The sequence below is a fragment of the Callospermophilus lateralis genome, chromosome 13 (genome assembly GCF_048772815.1).
Source record: "Callospermophilus lateralis isolate mCalLat2 chromosome 13, mCalLat2.hap1, whole genome shotgun sequence".
NCBI classification, from domain to species: Eukaryota; Metazoa; Chordata; class Mammalia; order Rodentia; family Sciuridae; genus Callospermophilus; species Callospermophilus lateralis.
Window position 1 is genome coordinate 56,149,969 of NC_135317.1, and position 18,112 is coordinate 56,168,080.

Below are 18,112 nucleotides of genomic sequence, written 5' to 3' on the forward strand. Positions count from 1 at the left end.
TGAATTGCAAAGAAAATAATAGAGTAGGGCATGTCTCCCAGCCCCAAGTTCAGTGGAGTTTTAAAGAACTGTGTATCTCTGGCCAGACCGGAGGCTGAGACCTTCTGCCCATCTGTAGAAAATGAACCACAGGCTTGGAGCTTCATTAAGATGCAGGAGCGCTCCTCTTGGACAAATGGCTCACTAATTCAGCCCCTTCTCTCCTGCTTCTCCTCCTGGGCTCCTGCCTGGCTTTGCTCGTATTTTACATTCAACACCTCTGGTTACCTAGAAATGGCATGCAAAATTGTGAAATAGAAAAGCAGTGGGCCATGTGGCTCCATCAGTTCTGCCTGGTTTCGCAACATCCATGACTTCTGCTGTTCAGAGCTGGGCAAGGAGAGTTGCCTACAGAGGCCCCCATTACCTACCAAAAGTTGCAGTGAGAAAAGATGCTCATAGCACACCTGCTGTGTAACTGGGGCAAATCTACAGAAAGGAACTGAAATCAGACTATAATGACTCCTGGAAAATAAGGAAATTACCAGAATGGAATTCAGATAAATGCAGTGGTTATTATCCAATATGTAATGGTGGTGGGATTCAATGGTGCTTTCCTAGGAATAGCCATATCAGTCTCAGTGCTAATAATGAGTCCTGGCTGCAGTGATCCTCCATGGTGTCCTGCGTGTGACTCATGGTACCCAACATCCAGGGCGAGGAGTTTGATTTCAGACATTATCATGAATACCATTATTGGGAAACCATAAGATGTCATGGTCCAGAGGGAGGCAAGTGAAGGTGGAGGAAGGAGGAACAAGACTTCAACTACCATGTGCTCACAACTACGACTATGTTCAGCACCTCACGTCAATCCATTGAATTCTCACACCTGTCCCACAAAACAGGCATTGTTATTCCTGTCATATAGTTGAGAAAACTGAGTCTTTGAGAAGTTGACATAATGGAAGAAGTATGGGCTTTGGAGGTGGATCAGAGCCCCACCTATCACCCATGTTCAGTGATCTAGGGCAAACCATGTAACATCTGTTTTCTACTTTGTAAAATCCTGAGAAGCCTGGATCTATGCACTGAATTATTGGGAGGATTCAATGACATAATGTTGATAATAGCACAGTCCTGGCACACAACTGACCCTCAGAAAATGGCAGGTATTCTTCTACAATCTTGCAGAAATAAGATGTGAACCCTAAGAGGTCAGCATCTTCCCAAATTTGGGCTTCTTCCACTGTGACACCTGACCTCCAGAGCCACACTGAAAGAAACAATTAGTTTATAAAGACAAATTTAGCTGGGGCATAGTGCTAGACCTGTGATGGCCCAGTGCTCTTGGAATTCTTTATGTTTCAGCCTTGTACACTGCAAATTAGTTCCCATGCTTCACTAGACGAGCTGAGATGGACCTCACTCCATGTGCACAATATTTATTATTCTCTGAACATTTCTATATGTTTTAGGCATTTTATTTAAAAATATACAACCCCCCTCTCCCCAAAAATGGTATGATGGAGAATTCATCACACCTGGAAACTGATTATATATGAAGGAAAGAGTTTAGAAACAATCCTTGTTCATACCTTCACAATGTTCCAAATTATAATACTGAGATCATCTGTCTACATCTGTTACTCTAGGCATTACATGTCTTTGCATCCCTCCTGAGTGGCACAGTGCCTGGCACATAGTAGTTACTCAAAGAAAATGGACTGAAATAGCAACTCAGTAACAAACAGCTGTTAAGGGAGCAAATTCTATTTCCCAGGCATGTCGCCTCCAGATCTGCTTGTGACTTCAGCTTCATTTCTGCATTTCCATGAGCACCACACTCAGCCATGAGATGGGGCTGGGTTGGTCAGGAGCACTAGAGATGCTCATGTTCAATGACTTGGAACATGGGTTAAAGGGCACCACTTCCTGTTTCCTACAGAGATGCGCTTTCATTCCCTGAAATGACAACTTCTCTGTACTCACTTAATGGGATTCCCAAATAACATGTTGCAAACCAATCTTTTATCACTGTTGCCCCCTTGGAACACATTTCAAATGCTGGCCATTTAAAAACAGGCCATTTCCCAGGCCTTTAATGATGACACTAATAACTGTGGATTTTTGTCTCCCAGAGTCCTGATGAGCCAAGCTGGGGAGTAAATTATAGAGCTAACTTTTATGTGCATGGTTTATTGATCTGTGAGCTTCAAGGGAACTACACCAGCCCCTATAGCTTGACAGTCCAGATTAGCTTTTCATCTATATAATTGGGCCACTAGGGCACAGTTAATTTTTAATTTATATTAATAGGAAGACAAAGAACAGGATGTGCCATCTCTGTATTAAAGTAATGGACATATCAAAATATTCTACCTGGTAATTATAAATAAATCAGCTTTCCCATGACCCAGTGAGGATTAAGTTGCTAATTCATTGTGCAGTTCATCATAATGTATCATGAAAAAGTTCAATGCTGTCATGAATATTTATATCACATGGGTATATAAGGATCCAGCTATCTTAATTCATGTTGCTTCCCATCTTCATTTCTTAATAGGTGAAAGTCATGCTTCGTATTTGTTCCACGTTGGCTCGTGATACCTCAGAATCCAGCTCTTTCTTAAAGGTGGACCCTCGGAAGAAGCAGATCACCTTGTATGATCCCCTTACTTGTGGAGGTCAAAATGCCTTCCAAAAGAGAAGCAACCAGGTCCCTCCTAAGATGTTTGCCTTTGATGCAGTTTTTCCACAAGATGCTTCACAAGTGAGTATAACCCCCCCTGGGGATGGACACTTATTTACCAGAACCTGTAAGCGGAGAGGGTGTCATCCAGAATACCTGATAGACCATTTCCTCCACCCACTTAGTGATTTCTAGAAATCCTTCTGAGCTCCTTTGAGGAGTTCATTCCTTCTGAGTTATTGGGTATCAGTGTTTGACATACAGATGCAAGAAGATAACAGCAGGAATTAGAAGTTATAGGAACAAACACCCCAAGGAGCTGGTAACTGGTCCAGTAGGACTCTAATTCTGCCTGGGCTTCTAGGTATGGGCATGTAAGAAAGGAGAAATTGTTCAAGGGAGCTGGGTTAAAATCAGGTAGTGTCCTAGGACCCTACAATATCAAAATATCCATTGATATTGAAGGCAGGTCTGTAGTCCTAATAAGGAACTAGAGTGCTAGACAGGGAAACTGAGGCTAACATGCATCCTGCCACCAGAATCCGTGGAGTAGTGGGTAATGAAAGAGGCTCAGAGATAGCGGCTATGTCAATTCACTGATGCTGCATTTCAACCCACGATTCAGTGCTAAAACAATAAACATTTGTTATGTTGTTCAGGATCATTTGGGCAATTCCGCAGCTAGTTTGACTCTCTTGTGATAAGCTGTGGGTTGGATAGGTAGCTCCGAGGATCTTGGCTGGATGCTATCACATGTTGGGGTTGGCTGGCATTCGGCTGGTCTACAGTAGCCGTGGCAGGGTTAACAGGTCTCTCTTCCATGTTGTCTCTCATTGTCCAGCAGGCTAGCTTGGACTTGTTCTCATGGCAGTGTCCAGGACTCAACTATGCAGGCCTCTTAAAGGCCTGTGTCCACAATTGATGCAACATCATTTCTGTAGCCTCCTATTGGTCCAAATTAGTGGGATGGGGATGAGACTTCTCTTTACTGGATGAGCTGCAAAATCACATTTCAAGGAGCATGCACACAGGTTGAGATGGAGAACTGGGGCCATTTTTTTGCAATCACATTATTTGGTGGTTGGGGTGGGGGTGGGGTCATAAAGCTAAGATTTTTGGACCATAGGCAACCAAGGAATTGCAGACCCTATCAGACGGTGCAAATGAAGCTTCTAGTCAACATCTGTTCTTACTGGGATTATCTCCTGATGAATGTGGACCTCTAAGTTGCACCCAAGAGTGCCACTTTGAGGGACTGGGGATTGGGAAAGTAACATGAGTGTGGGACTGATTATTTGCAGAAATCAATAAATAACCCAGGACTGGGATAAGCTTAGCTGGGGACTATATATATAGCACGTACAAGGCCCTGGGTTCAATCCCCAGTGCCCAAAATAAGTATACATACACGTACATACATACATACATACATACATCAACCAGGTTATTAAGTGTATGGTGGCCTACTTGCCTACACTGTGGCATCAAGACATGTGTATCTTTCTGATAAATATTTAGTACTTTCCAAGATTTACACAACTCTGCATAGTATGGTAATAGCCTTTTGCTGAACTGGAGAACAACACCAGTAGTTACAATTGCAGCCTGTTAATTTCCTCTATAATCTGAGTATAGGAAGTAATGATGTTCACACATGTTCCTGTATTACACCATAAGCACACAGGGCACATTATAGGCTTTATCCATTAAGAAACTGAGCATGGGACTGGGATTGTGGTTCAGTGGTAGAGTGCTAGCCTAGCACGTGCAAGGCCCTGGGTTCAATCCTCAGCACCACATAAAAAATAAATAAATAAAGGTATTTGTGTCCTATATATATATATATATATATATATATATATATATATATATATATATATGTAAAGAAGCTGATCATGTGGTTTTCCCAAAGAATGTTACCATAAGAAGACAAAGTACTTTATGAATGAGTTCTATGGTTTCTCTGTTTAAGTTCTGTGTTGTACCATCCAGTGGTAATTTGAACCTGACATTGGATCTAATAAATGATCTACAAATAATTTAATTAACAATAGCTAAAACTTTTCAGAAACAGATCTTGGTAAGTTGTAAAATTCCAAAGGAAACCCTAAATTATGCATGGACTATTAATGATTTTAAATTTATTCCAGAAAAAAAGGAGTAATTTTTTATCTCTAGTCTTAGTTTAACACATTTTGCACTTGTTTTCCAAGCTCAATATGCTCAATAATGCAGTTCATTCACTTTAAGAGTATTTCAATTTGTTCAAATGTTTAATATTATTACATTTTATATAAATTTGCAGTTTTCAAGAAGTCTCATATACATTAGTCACTGACTCTCCCTTGAACTCTGTCGGGTAGGAAATGGAGGCTTTAACTGTTTTCACATTATAGACACGGAAACTGAGATCCAGAGAGTAGGTCACTTTTTGATGGCCCCTCTCCTGAGCAGCCATCCTTCCTGGATTCTCCCCATTAACCTTTCCGTACTCTGCTCAGTATGGTGTGTCTTGTCCACCCATTTTATCCACCATTTTCTAGCAGCATGTCCTTGGACAAGACACTATGTCTCTCAAAGCCTCAATGCACTCATTTGTCAAATGAGGACACAGATAAAATGTGATCATCAGATGAGATCATCAGGCTATTGTGATTCACGGAGTTGATAAACAGAGCTAGGAACATAACAAGTGTTCAACTAATGATAGCTATTTTTACTATTATATCATCATTGTTAATGTTAGTATGCTGCTTGGTCATGGCCAGCTCAGCCCCTCAAAGTGAGCACTCCAAAACTCAAAACAGGCTAATGTGCAGAGCAGATCTTGCTCAGCTTCTTGCCTGGGAAGCAGCAACAACCCCGGTGACCCCAGACCATTATAAACTATTGATTGCTTTCTCCCAGTTTCAAAGAGTATCAGCTCCTGAAGTTAAGCAGTGACTATAGCATTGCCTGCTCCTCCTTGCCTTTGAGAACCATCCTTATTACCCTTAAGTGGCCTGGGCAGTCACTAGCTGCACTCTGTTGGGACACATTCTGCTGGGTGTAGCTTAGGGAAGGGTGGTAGGGAGGTTTCACACTAGTGGATGAATTGGAGGCTCTGGCAGACCAGGCCCTGCTCAAGAGATATGTGCTTGGGAGGGCTGCCTGTATCTCTGGGTCCATGAAGAAAGGCAGCAAAGGGCTTCCAGGGGCCACTGTCAGCTCCTAATAATCATAAGGTGAACAAATTATTGACCAGTCTGGATGGACAGACAGGAGGGAACTCTATAAGAGTCTGCCTACCACATTCTGTGTCTTATTAGGCTATTCTTGTATCTTTTTTGTCTCCTGGCCTCTGTGCATATGACAATTTGGTCCACACACAATCAGCATTCTCCCCAGTGACTTAAGAATCTAATAGCTTATTTTATGTACGGCTCCAGCCCCCACCTCGCTTCATGTCCAAAATGCCAATGGTCACTGGGCAGTAATGTCCCCTTGCTCTACAGAGGCACCTCTGGCAAATTCCATCAACATTCTGCTGTCTCTGTCTCAGAGTCTACTGCCAGGCTCTCATTGCTTCAGTCCTGGGGGTTGTGAACCATCCTGTGGTCCCCTCGGCAGCCCTGTCACACCGCCCCCTCAGCCAGGGGGAACCCCAGGCAGAATTGCTGAGGCGACCACCCCAGAACAATTGACAATTGTTGGGAGTGTGGTTTTTCAATTTCAGTTTGGGAGAGAAAACTGATTTCCAAATACTTAGGTTCATTGTGTTGCTGAGACCTGGAGCTGAATAACGACATTCATAGCTGAGATTGCTGGTTTTCAGGTTCCTACTGGGAGGTACATTGCCCTGATGACCTCAGAGCCCCAGTGTTTGCTTGACTCTCAATGCTTCCATGAGCTCCGACTCCAGTCCCAAGATAGAAATAAGGAACACAGAGAATGATTTTGTCCTCCTGCTGCTGCAGAAACTTTAGATGCTAACCAGAAAGAGATTTCCCAGATCCCCAAGTTGGTCCAGAAACTTTACTGAATTCCTGACATTCGTAGAGTGCTGTATTATTGAGTGTTAATGGGAAAATAAAAAGTCATCAAGTATCAAGTTCCTGTTTAAAGATTTAATAATCAAATTGGAGATGAGGCAGGCATAGGCTAAAGAACACCCGACTAACTTACTGACAAGTGGCAATTGATGTTGTACACAATGAATACATGCGAAGAGAAAGAAAGACAAGACTGGTTTTGAAAAGGGGAGAATGTGGATTGAAAAAGAGGAAAGAGATCAGGAGAGAGGGCAGACCTATATCATAAACCTCTTGATTGTATTCGAACTATAAATTTTCTCAAGTTCTTTGTCCTGAAATAGTATGTCATCTTTTTCCTTCTAATAACCTAGCCCATTTCATTAGTGTGTGTGCTGTCTGTGAAGGAAGGTTCTAATTTTCCAAGGGCCAATGGAGAGTTAAAATGCCTTTTCCCAGAGGTCAGAATGGTAGACGAATGAAGGGAACAAGATACATGGAAACATACTCCCACAGCCACCTGCACCTACCTGGTCCTGGGATACTGCTGAAGTGCACCACCAAGGAGCAGCAGGCAGGCTTGCAATTAGCTCACATAATGCTCAGGCTTGCAAGAGACAGAGGGTACCCAAGAGTTCTGAGAACTTCTCAAGCTCCATGGCAGAGGCTGATCCATCTGGGGGAACCCCAGGCAGAGCTGGGACCTTACACCCCAGGAAGGTGGGCTCACTTTTACGTTGTTAATGGTGCCTCTACTGTATGGTTCATTAATGGCTCATATCTCCTCTCGTGTCTGACAGGCTGAAGTGTGTGCTGGAACCGTGGCAGAGGTGATCCAGTCTGTGGTCAATGGGGCGGATGGCTGCGTGTTCTGTTTCGGCCACGCCAAGTTGGGTTAGTGAGAGCTTTTACTTTATGCTGCTCATTGGGTCCCTCATTCTGTGCTTCTATATTAGTCCCATAGTCCCAGATGAAAGGAAGGGTCAAATTTCTCTAAGGTGCTGAGAGAACAATTACTTCTGCCTTTGAAATGTAGGTACTTGTAAGTGGACACCCATTCCTGTAGGGCAGCCGTCAAGCTCAGGAAAGAAACAGGGGAATAGCAGTGGTCCAGGTCAGGGTCAAGCTAAGAAAGCAAGCACGAAAATATACATTTCCTGAGCGGAGGCTCCTTGGGAAGCAGATGGACCCCCTGCTCCCCTGCCAAGATGATTGGTGTTGGTAGATGGAACCAATGGAACAGCCAGATTAACAACCTCTAAGCAAAGTCAAGTGTCATGTTAGGATCTGTCTGGGAACATCAGACAAAGCCATCCTTATTTCCCAGCAACCAGACACTATCAGGAATCCTCTTGTGCTGAAGCATTTGGAAAAGGATGCAGTGAGACACACCCCCAAGGGTTTTCATTGAATTCTTCCACTGTCCCTTCTTAATACCAACTGTGGCCCTCTATCTGCTCACTAGACCTTGCATTACATGCCTGATAAGTTAGTAATTTGGGGAGTTCCAAAAAAGTGTCCCTAGGCAGAGATTGCATCAGAGACCTTGCAGAAGGCTTGAAACTCAGTTCTTGGCCAGGACAGAAAGCCTATCGCATCTCTGCCACTTCTGTCTTCCCTGGACCTTCCTCTCATTTGATCTTGGATCAAAGCAGGACTCCAGGTTTTAATGGAATTTGCTCATGCTGTAAAAAATATACACAGCATTTAACTTGAGAAAGGATGTAAAGTATACGTGGATTTGATCTGTGGGGTAGATGTAAAGTGAACCATAATAGTGATGAAAAGTCCCTGCCTTCCCACTATATGTAAAACAATGCAGAAACTGGATAGCCTGTGATGTGTGTGATCCTCTTCAAGGTGCACTGTGATTTCATCTTGTCATTTGTTTGGGCTCTCACATTCTGTATTATAGCCATTTCATTGCTAGTACTAGGAACTGCCTTTTTTTTTTTTTTATTTGTCATCAAATGCACACTATTTTTCTTACCTTCTAATTCCCTTCCTTCTCTTTCACTCACTCCCATGCCTGCCTTCTGAATCCTTAGCATCTATTTTTGAGACTCTGTAGCATGATGCCAACAATCAGCCTGCTCTTCTCCCTTTCCTTGCTCCCACAGGAAAATCCTATACCATGATCGGGAAGGACGATTCCATGCAGAACCTTGGCATCATTCCCTGTGCCATCTCTTGGCTCTTTAAGCTCATCAATGAACGGAAAGAAAAGACGGGAGCCCGTTTCTCTGTTCGGATCTCAGCCGTTGAGGTGTGGGGGAAAGAAGAAAACCTGCGGGACCTTCTATCTGAGGTGGCCACTGGTAGTCTGCAGGATGGCCAGTCCCCGGGCGTGTACCTCTGCGAAGACCCCATCTGTGGCACACAGGTGATTGCTTCTGGAAGTTTGGCTTGCCCTGAGGTGGCTCATCCCTACCTCGGAGGCTGGGGCAGTTGAGCTGTGAATCATTCACCATGTAAACTGGGAAGCTTACAAGTGTTTACTTTAAAGTGGACTGGAACTTTATGGCCTGCAGCTGTGGGGCCATCTGCTTACCCAACCTAAATATTTGTACCTTGAATCTAATTGACAATGAGCAGGAACCACAATTGTCGTAGCATTTGAGGGAAAATTGAATTCACTTTCTTTATGTTCCTTTCCAAAAAAGAAAAGTACAATCTTTCTTTTGTTTAACAACAAACTGAAATATTTACTGCTCTGCACAAATAGCTGCAGCCATTACTGGGGCTGTTTATGGCCCTATAAACTGTGTTTCTGGCACTGGTTTACAGCCGGATTAGCAGTGCTGTAGGAAAAACTAATAACCACTTTCTAATTAGAACCATGATATAATTGCTATAATGAAGGAAGCCAAGAGAAGATCCAGTTCGCCTTTTCAGGATGTCACGCCTTGTTATAAGGATCTGTCTCCTTGCTCTTTGACAATAGATGTAGGAATGACTCAGGAGCTCCCTGGTTCATATCCAGAACAATCACTTTGGCCTCCTGCAGTAGGCTTTGTTTTCAAGGTTTACCAGATGTCTCTCTCTTTCTTTTTTTTTTTTTTTCTCTCTCTCTCCCACTATTATATTTTTTTTTTTAATTAGCTGAGGTGTTCCTTTTAATACGTACCTGATTCATCCCAGCTGGGACTGTTTGCATAGGTGAAGGTGCCTGTGCCTCTGTTACACCCTTATACCCAAACTTGTCCATGCTCAATCTCTGCTTAAAATATCCTAGATCTTCCATTTCCTTTTTGAATCCTCTCAAGCCTACATCAGTCACCTGGAGGACTTTTTGAAACATAGATGCTCAGCTCCACCCCAGAGTTACTGACTCTGTAGGTCTGAGGTAGAACCACCTGAAAGCACATTTCTAACAAATTTATATGTGATGTTGCTGCTGCCTGTCCAGACATCACACTTTGAGAACAACTATTCTGAAGCATAAAACATGCTCAGGTGCTTGCTGGTCCCCATACAAGTCACAAAAAATGTGTCTTGATTGCCATCCATAAAGATTTTTTGTTTTGTTTTGTTTTGTTGCAGTACAGGGGATGAAACTCAGGGGTGCTCTACCACAAAAGTTACATCCCAGCATTTTTCTCTTTTACTTTGAGACAGGGTCTCACTAAGTTGCTCAGGCTGGCCTCAACCTTGCCATCCTCCTGCCTTGTCTTCCTGAGTAGCTGAGATAATAGGTGTGTGCCACCCCATCTGGCTCTGTTCACTTTTATGAGTCCATTGATGAAGGTCACTTAAATGAAAGATCTGATTAACTGAAGGCAAACAAGATGAAGAGGCCAACATCCTCCTTATTTTAAATACATTCCCCTTGTGGAAAACATGTTTTTTATACTTCCGTTTCCTTTTCTATGACAAGTACAAAACCACAAACAGAATACAAACTCTCTTTGAAGTTCAAGGATTTTGCTGACCTTAAGTTCCAAATATTGGCTTTCACACTTCAAAACTATAGGTATAGACTCAGAGTAGAAAATTGTCAGTATTTCTTCTAACCTTAAGACATACTGCAAATTAGTTCTTTGAACAAATCAGAAATAGGAGTTTCTTTTTCTCCCACAAAAAAAGAGGAATGCTGATCAAAATCTGATAATAGGATTGTTCTGATTCAGGCTACTATAATTGCCATGAGTTCTCATAGGATTTAGACACGTTGCACACTATGCTTTCTCTAATCGATTACTGATTATGCCACAAACATGAGTTCAGTAACTAAAGGTGAAATTAGATAGCTCTTGAATACAGATGAGACCTTCAAGTATCTTGGGTGTTTCAGCGAGCCTTTGATAAGTACTTCTTATTCATATCTACACTGGTAAGTGTGGCCTAAAATTATCTTTCATTAAATAACTGAAAAAAATAGGCATCAAGTGAAAGCTAACTAAGTTTTATACTTCCTTGGGACACCCGTGTTTGTCAGACCTAAAATCACATTTTGCAAACTCCCTGTCTCCAAACAATCTAATCTCTGAGATCAACATGCAGTCACATCCCTCCTGTTTTCTTAGGTAAATGGATAGCCCTGGGTTATTGGTTTGCTGTCCTCTGCAGTGATAAGGATGGGTCATCTGCTCCCATTGATCACTCAGATACAGCCTTTGCTTTTCACACCTGCGAGTTACAGATACTACTTAGGGTGTAAAATAGGTAAAAACAAGTTGCATCCACTAAGTGTGCTCAATATTAATTTGCAGAAATAAATTAATTAAACCGAGAATTGCACATGAATACCGGGCCTAGTTCCAGTTTGACTTTTGACCTTCAAGAGGCATGTGGCTTTACTAGGCACAGTGGACAGCAACTGAATGGAGCAGTTAACACCCAGGCATGAGTGACAGGCAAGCCCTCCATCGGCTTGCAGCCCCAGCTCTTGGCTTTGTGTCTTCTAGCTGCAGAACCAGAGTGAGCTGCGGGCCCCCACTGCAGAGAAGGCGGCTTTCTTCCTGGACGCTGCCATTGCTTCCCGTCGGAGCAATCAGCAGGACTGCGATGAAGATGACCACCGCAACTCCCACATGCTCTTCACCCTGCACATCTACCAGTACCGGATGGAGAAGAGTGGGAAAGGCGGAAGTAAGTGCCTGGCTCCCTCCCGCACCTCCTCATCAGCTCTCACCCAGCAGACCCCTTCCTCCAGGGCCATCATGACCTTCTCTCTCTTTTTTTTTTTAATTAAAAAAAAATTTTTAGTTGTAGATGGACACAGTACCTTTATTCTATTTATTTATTTTTATGTGTGGTGCTGAGGATCAAACCCAGTGCCTCACTGTGCTAGGCGGGCACTCTATCACTGAGCCACAACCCCAGCCCCCATGACCTTTTCTTAACAGAATGACACCAACATGGAGTGATTTGTAATTCAGGATAATTGTAGAGTCTGGGCTGAAGTTCACTTTTGAATTGTCCAAGGGCAAAAGGGTTTGCTTTGATAAAGATAATTTACCAATGTGATTGCCATGGGCATGTAAAAGAAGAAACTTAAACACAACAACTGCTTGCTGAATAGTATCTTTCTGTTTATAAAACTGAAGGTGCTCATCACAAAAGGCCAACATTTGGCCACCAGCACACCCTGGCAACATGCCATTCATTGTTAACTTGAGTCTACTCCATGGATTTAAATAGTCTGTAAATCAGACTTTGGAATAACTAACCAGAGAGTGGTTGCCTCCCTCAGGCAGGATCCCACCAGTAACGTTTCATTGTAAAAACACAGCTATTCTGCTAGGACCCCAATGCTGTGGTTCCCAGTCCCTTCATGACTACTTTGTCAAAGCTGGCACTTGGTCTTGGTGTATTTCTCCGTCCTTGCCCTTCAGTGGCATCTACTTAAAGCTCACCAGATTTGAGTGCTAGTGTTCAAATGAGTGTCATAGTGGAAGAAGGTGGGAGATCTTGGACCACAGGCAAAGTGGTCCCTTGTCCTCACTGGGTTTCCTAAAACAAGTTGTGAGTTGGGCATGGTGGTACACTCTTGTAATCCCAGTGACTGAGGAGTCTGAGGCAAGAGGATCACAAGTTCAAAGCTAGCCTCAGCCATTTAGCAGGGCCTTAAGAAACTTACTGAGACCCTGTCTCAAAATTAAAAAATAAAAAGAACTGGAGATGTAGCTCAGTGGAAAAGCACTCCTGGGTTAAATTCTCAGTACCCTCCCCCCCAAAACAAACAAACAAAAACAAATTGTGGGCCAGGAGGCTTGGCTTGGCCCAGCCAGACAGCGGCTTCCTTATCAGGCTACCACTGTAGAGTTTTCAAAACCCAGGCAACTGGCCCTTAGTGTTCCCTGATTGATTTTCCCAAGGACACTGGATGCCAGAAAAGCAAATAAACAAAAGAAACCTCTTAAATTCAGAAAATAATCCTAGCCTGGAAATTATAAATGCAATTGACTAAAACAGAGGCAATCAACACATCTATTCTAGATGAAACCTGGAATTAAGGTATCCAACTGGGATCTGTGGAGAGGGTCCTTGATTTCTCCCCAGGTCTCCTTGTTGCCTGAAAGACATGAAAACCAGTAGTCCTGGATATAGCTCTTAGGGGCCACTATTGCCCCCTCTCCCCGCATCTCAGTGTCTCCACTGACCCGTCCATGTTCTGCCACTATTCCTATTCCTTGGCTCTTGTTTTTAAAATTCAGGTTTACTGAGGTATAATTTATATTTAGTGAAACTTACCCTTTTTATGTGTCTTGAGTTGAGTTTTGGCAAATATGTAACCACAACCAGTACCAAAATACAAAAGAATGCCATGTCAAGTTCCCTCTTTCTCTTTGTAGTCAGCTCCTTGCCCCTGTCTCAGTCTCCTGGCAACCACTGACTCGGACTTTCATCTTTCTGGTTTGGTTTTTATCAATAATAGCATATGAATGGAATCATGTGACCCATAACGTGGCCTTTTGTGCCTGAGATGCATCTGTGTTGCTGCATGAATCAGGTGATCACTTATCTTCCTTGCTGCCTGCTTCTTTAACTGGTTTAAAGATTTGTCCTCTGTACCCATCCCCAGGAATAAATGAAAATACCCTCACCCAGGGCTGGAGTTCCACTAACCAAGTTTACCCTTTATAGCTCTGAAAATCAACCTTGAGCTATTGCTGCCCAAGGGGTCCAGAGATATTGGCTCTGATTTGCAGTGCGTTGGGCACCCCAGGAAGGTGGGCTGTTAGCAGAAGACCAGACTTCTCTTGACAGCTCAGAAAGATGAGAAGGATTTGACTGGGACAGAGCAGAATATGCTGAGGGGGACTCTTTCAGGAAAGATGAGTTCAGTTTCAGAGCACTTAACATTTGTAAGGAAGGAAACAAGGGATTAGGAGAAGGGTAAGAAGATCTAGACCTTGAAAATCCACCACAAAATTGAATGCACGTTTCTCCTAACAATCTGGGAACTGGCTTTACATCCTGCCTTCACTGTTTTTTCTGGTTAATGTCTTAGCAGAGTGAATGTGAGAGTCTGAAAAATGTTTATTTCTTCAAAGTAGCTGTCAAAAATAATAAAAATAATAATAGCCTGCTGTGGGTTCTTGTGTTTTCAGCAAAGGGTAGCTCACAGAATACCTGAATCTCTTTGGGAGCCAACAGCTCCCAAATGCACTGAGCAGAAAATCCTAGAGGGTGGGACAACCCCCGTTCTTCTATGTTGCAAACCAAACTGGGGATGGGGGGATGACTCTGTTTTTAGTTTTTCACTTTTTTATTTTTTTGTTCTGCTTTCAATTTGGAATCTGAGAGTAGGGGAAAATATTGTGAAACAATGAAACAGTTAAAATATCTCAAATGTAAGGTCCTGAAATTCAGTTTCCACAAAGCTTTGGTGGAAGAAGTTTCCTAAATCGAAAGTGCCTCCCCAAATTGGTACCTAGCAAACCTAGGCATTTATTAAATATTTAACATGAAATTCATCTTCTTCCTATTTTTAAATTGTGAAAAGAATTGCTTTTAAATAATAAATTCAGGTTAAAGGAAAAGGCAAATACCATTAATGGCTTCCCAAAACCTCTTTTAGGTAGTTTCTAATGTTGCAATAGAGGAGAATAGAGAAGGGGCAAGAGTCCAGGCTGCTGAGGGTTATGCCTCAGAAGAATCTGGGGGACACCTCCTACCTGCCAGAGCACCCAGCTCCTCCAGAGGGAAGGGATCTGGGCCACAAAACCCACAGCCTCTTAGCCCACAGCTCGCTTAACTTTATTAAATATGCACGTTTAAAATATAATGAAAAGATTTGAAGTGTTGTTTAAAATGGAAATTTTGTTTACTTATATATAAGCAATAATCCCTGTGGACTTGGCAGGCAAAACTCAATTAAGAGAAAGTTTATTAATTAGTCACCCTGCAGGGAAGCAGGAAGCAGAGCTCGCTCGCTGCTGCTATTAACCAGGCCGTTAGAATATCAGAGACCTGTGCTGCAAGAAAAGAAGACACCCTGTGATTATATGTACCTGAATCTTATACACATATAAGTAGAGAGACAAATGTTTTAAACCTTTCCAGTCAAGATCAAATGAACATTCTTTGTTGATAAATCACTGTTTTGCAGATAGCATTCTGCTAGACTCAAAACAGTGGGGAACATTGGTGAGGCTGATTCTTTTCTTTTTTTTTTTTTAAGAGAGAGAGAGAGAGAATTTTTAATATTTATTTTTTAGTTTTCGGCAGACACAACATCTTTGTATGTGGTGCTGAGGATCGAACCCAGGCCGCACGCATGCCAGGCGAGCGTGCTACCACTTGAGCCACATCCCCAGCTCCAAGGCTGATTCTTTACCCATCATAGAGGTCTCGCCCTTCTAAATCTGTAATGGCTTGAAAGCCTCCTTGGAAATTTGCTTTGGTCACCTTTTCAATGCTGTGACCAAAATACCTGACAAGAACAGCTTAGAACAGGGAAAGTGTGTTTGAGGCTCATGGTTTCAGAGGTCTCAGTTCATAGATGGCAAACTCCATTGCTTTGGGCCCAGGGTGAGACAGCACATCATGGGGAAGTGCCCAGTGGAGGAAAGCTGTCAGTTCATGGCAGTCTCAGGAATATGGAAAGAGAGAAAGGGGGAGGATCTACAAGGAAGATGAACCCTTTCAGGTGACTCACCTCCTCAGTGACCCACCTCCTCCAGCCATGTCTCACCTACCTACAGTTACCACCCAGTCAGTCCATTCAAACTAGGATGAACTGAGTAGGTTACATCTCTCATAATCTGATCATTTCATCTCTGAATATTCCTGCATTGACACCGGAGCTTTTGGGGGACACCTCATACTCAAACCATAACAGAATTCAAGTATTGGGGAAGAGATCCCCTAATGACCAGACAGCTCTCCTGTTAGTAATGGGTGTTAAGCATCTAAAGCAAGATAGTACTATAATGCTTCAGAGTAATATGTCAGTGAAACACAAGTTTACCTATTGTGTTGATAAAGATAGTCTTTAAAAGCATCACTTTAATGAGTAAGCTAAGCTTGCAAGCAACTCCTGCCCAGCATCCAGAATGACATTAGGTATCTGATGTATTTTTATATTCTATTGCTCTGAGGATGCCAGTGTGGGCTGGGCTGGCTGTATGTGCACACAGAAAGGAGTGTAAGTGTTTGGATGTGTCTGTATCTCCACTTATCCATTTATAAGTCTGATCACACCATTTCTTTCATCTCAGTTTTCTTTTGACAACGAGCCTCTCTTTCTTTATGTGTCATGGAATGGTTTGAATCAGCATGCCCTCTCCAGGGCTGTGTGTTTGATATGACTTTAAAGACATTATTTGGTCTTCAGATGGGGAACAGGAGTCTAGGAAAGAATCTGGCTTCCAACAGGGTCGGAGCTGGGCGCCTGCTGTCCCTAGCACCATAGCCCTGGGCAACAAGGCTATCCCTACACTGCAGGGCTGCCATCTCCCTCCTGGTCAATAGTGAGGTGATAGCTCTGTATGTTAAGGTTTGCGTAATAGAATTTTATAAAACTTTCACTAGGAGACAATGTTCTGAACCACATGGCCTGGAATCCTCATGGTACCCTCTCGTGGCCTTCCCATCACACAGCTGTTCTGAGTCTTCTAAGCCCCCTGTCCTGCCCATCACTCTCAGTAGATAAGCAATGTCCTACTCCCTGAGAGGATAGAGTTACCCTGGCATATTCTCTCAACTTTTCTCCTTTCAGCTTCAAAATCTCCTGGTCCCTGTGCCTCAGTTCCCCCCTACTCCTTTCCCACTGTATCACCCATCTCCTGGGGGCCTTTCTCCCATCCCTCTGGCCTCTTCTGGGACTTTCCCAACTGGGACCTTAGCAATTGTCTTTTCATGCCTATGTTTTAAATTTCTCCTACCATCAAAGAAGGGAGCGAGGAAAGAAAAGGAAAGAAACAACAACAACAAAAACCCATAAAACTTGTCTCTACCCTACTTCCTCCTTGAGCCGTCTCCTTCATGAAGTCTCCAGATCCTCCTCACTGTGTAGTCTCTTCCTCCTTTGAATACCATAGCCGTTTGGGGGGCGTTATGCTTTTACTGACTCTGCCTTACATCTTCATCAATCGTGTGCTGGGCTGAGCCCCATTAAGCTCCATGCTCCCTGAGAACAGAGGCCCCTGTTCTTCATCTTTGGTCCCCACAACGCTGGTCTTGTGTTGGCACCTCAGTGCTCCCTGCTCAGGTGTTGAGTGCAGAGGGATGCGGGCTGAATTTTAAAACCCAAGTGTCTCTGTTGTCTAGTGTAGCTTGCTTCAGAAAGGGAAAGAGGATTATTAATTACCTTTCATGTAAACAGATGGTGTAAGAAGCCTCTTATGCCACAAAATAGGGAGTTGGTCAGTTCATTGAGAAAGTTGGAGGGAAAACACACAAAATGTCTCATGTAAGAAATGTTATAACTTCAATGTGTATTTTTCCATCCACAAATGACATACGGCCATGACTTTCTCTTTGAGATGAGTGTTCAACATTAAGCTCTGACTTTCATGACCATAATCCTATGAGCACTCTAGTTTGGGCTTTAAATGTCTTCAAAGAGATTCAAGAACTTTAAAGACATTTGTGCAATGAACTGGGTGTAGACCATTGTCTAGAACTTTTCCTCTCTATAATTTCTCACTCATGCCTAATTCACCTCTATTTTGTTAAAAAAATCATTTTTATCACATCTTTCCAAAGCACTGAATTTAGTTTTTATAGAAACATAGACTATTTACAAATCCATTTTTTGATTTACATAGTACTTTATTATATTTTTATTTATAATGAATACAAGTGGCAAAAATAGGTTTAGGAGGAAGTATAGTTGACCTACTGATAAGTAGACAGCTTATTTTTTTGGGGAGCAAGTTTTTAGACAAGCTGGACAAACGATCCCTGCTAGCTCCAAGCTTTCAGCATGCCTCAGAAGTCAGGCAGTGTGTCCTACAAGGTGATTGAAGAGCTCAGCCAG

At 42.8% G+C, this 18,112-nt stretch overlaps 1 protein-coding gene across 1 annotated transcript in view; it reads left to right on the top strand.

Annotated features, from left to right (window-relative positions):
• The window catches only part of Kif26b (kinesin family member 26B), a 471,784-nt gene that overhangs the window by 383,519 nt on the left and 70,153 nt on the right, over nucleotides 1-18,112 (top strand). Inside the window, exons 6-9 of the mRNA XM_076831744.1 lie at nucleotides 2,546-2,752; nucleotides 7,482-7,575; nucleotides 8,802-9,064; nucleotides 11,589-11,772. Of these exons, the coding sequence (XP_076687859.1) occupies nucleotides 2,546-2,752; nucleotides 7,482-7,575; nucleotides 8,802-9,064; nucleotides 11,589-11,772 (748 nt within the window). The remainder of the gene's footprint in view (nucleotides 1-2,545; nucleotides 2,753-7,481; nucleotides 7,576-8,801; nucleotides 9,065-11,588; nucleotides 11,773-18,112) is intronic.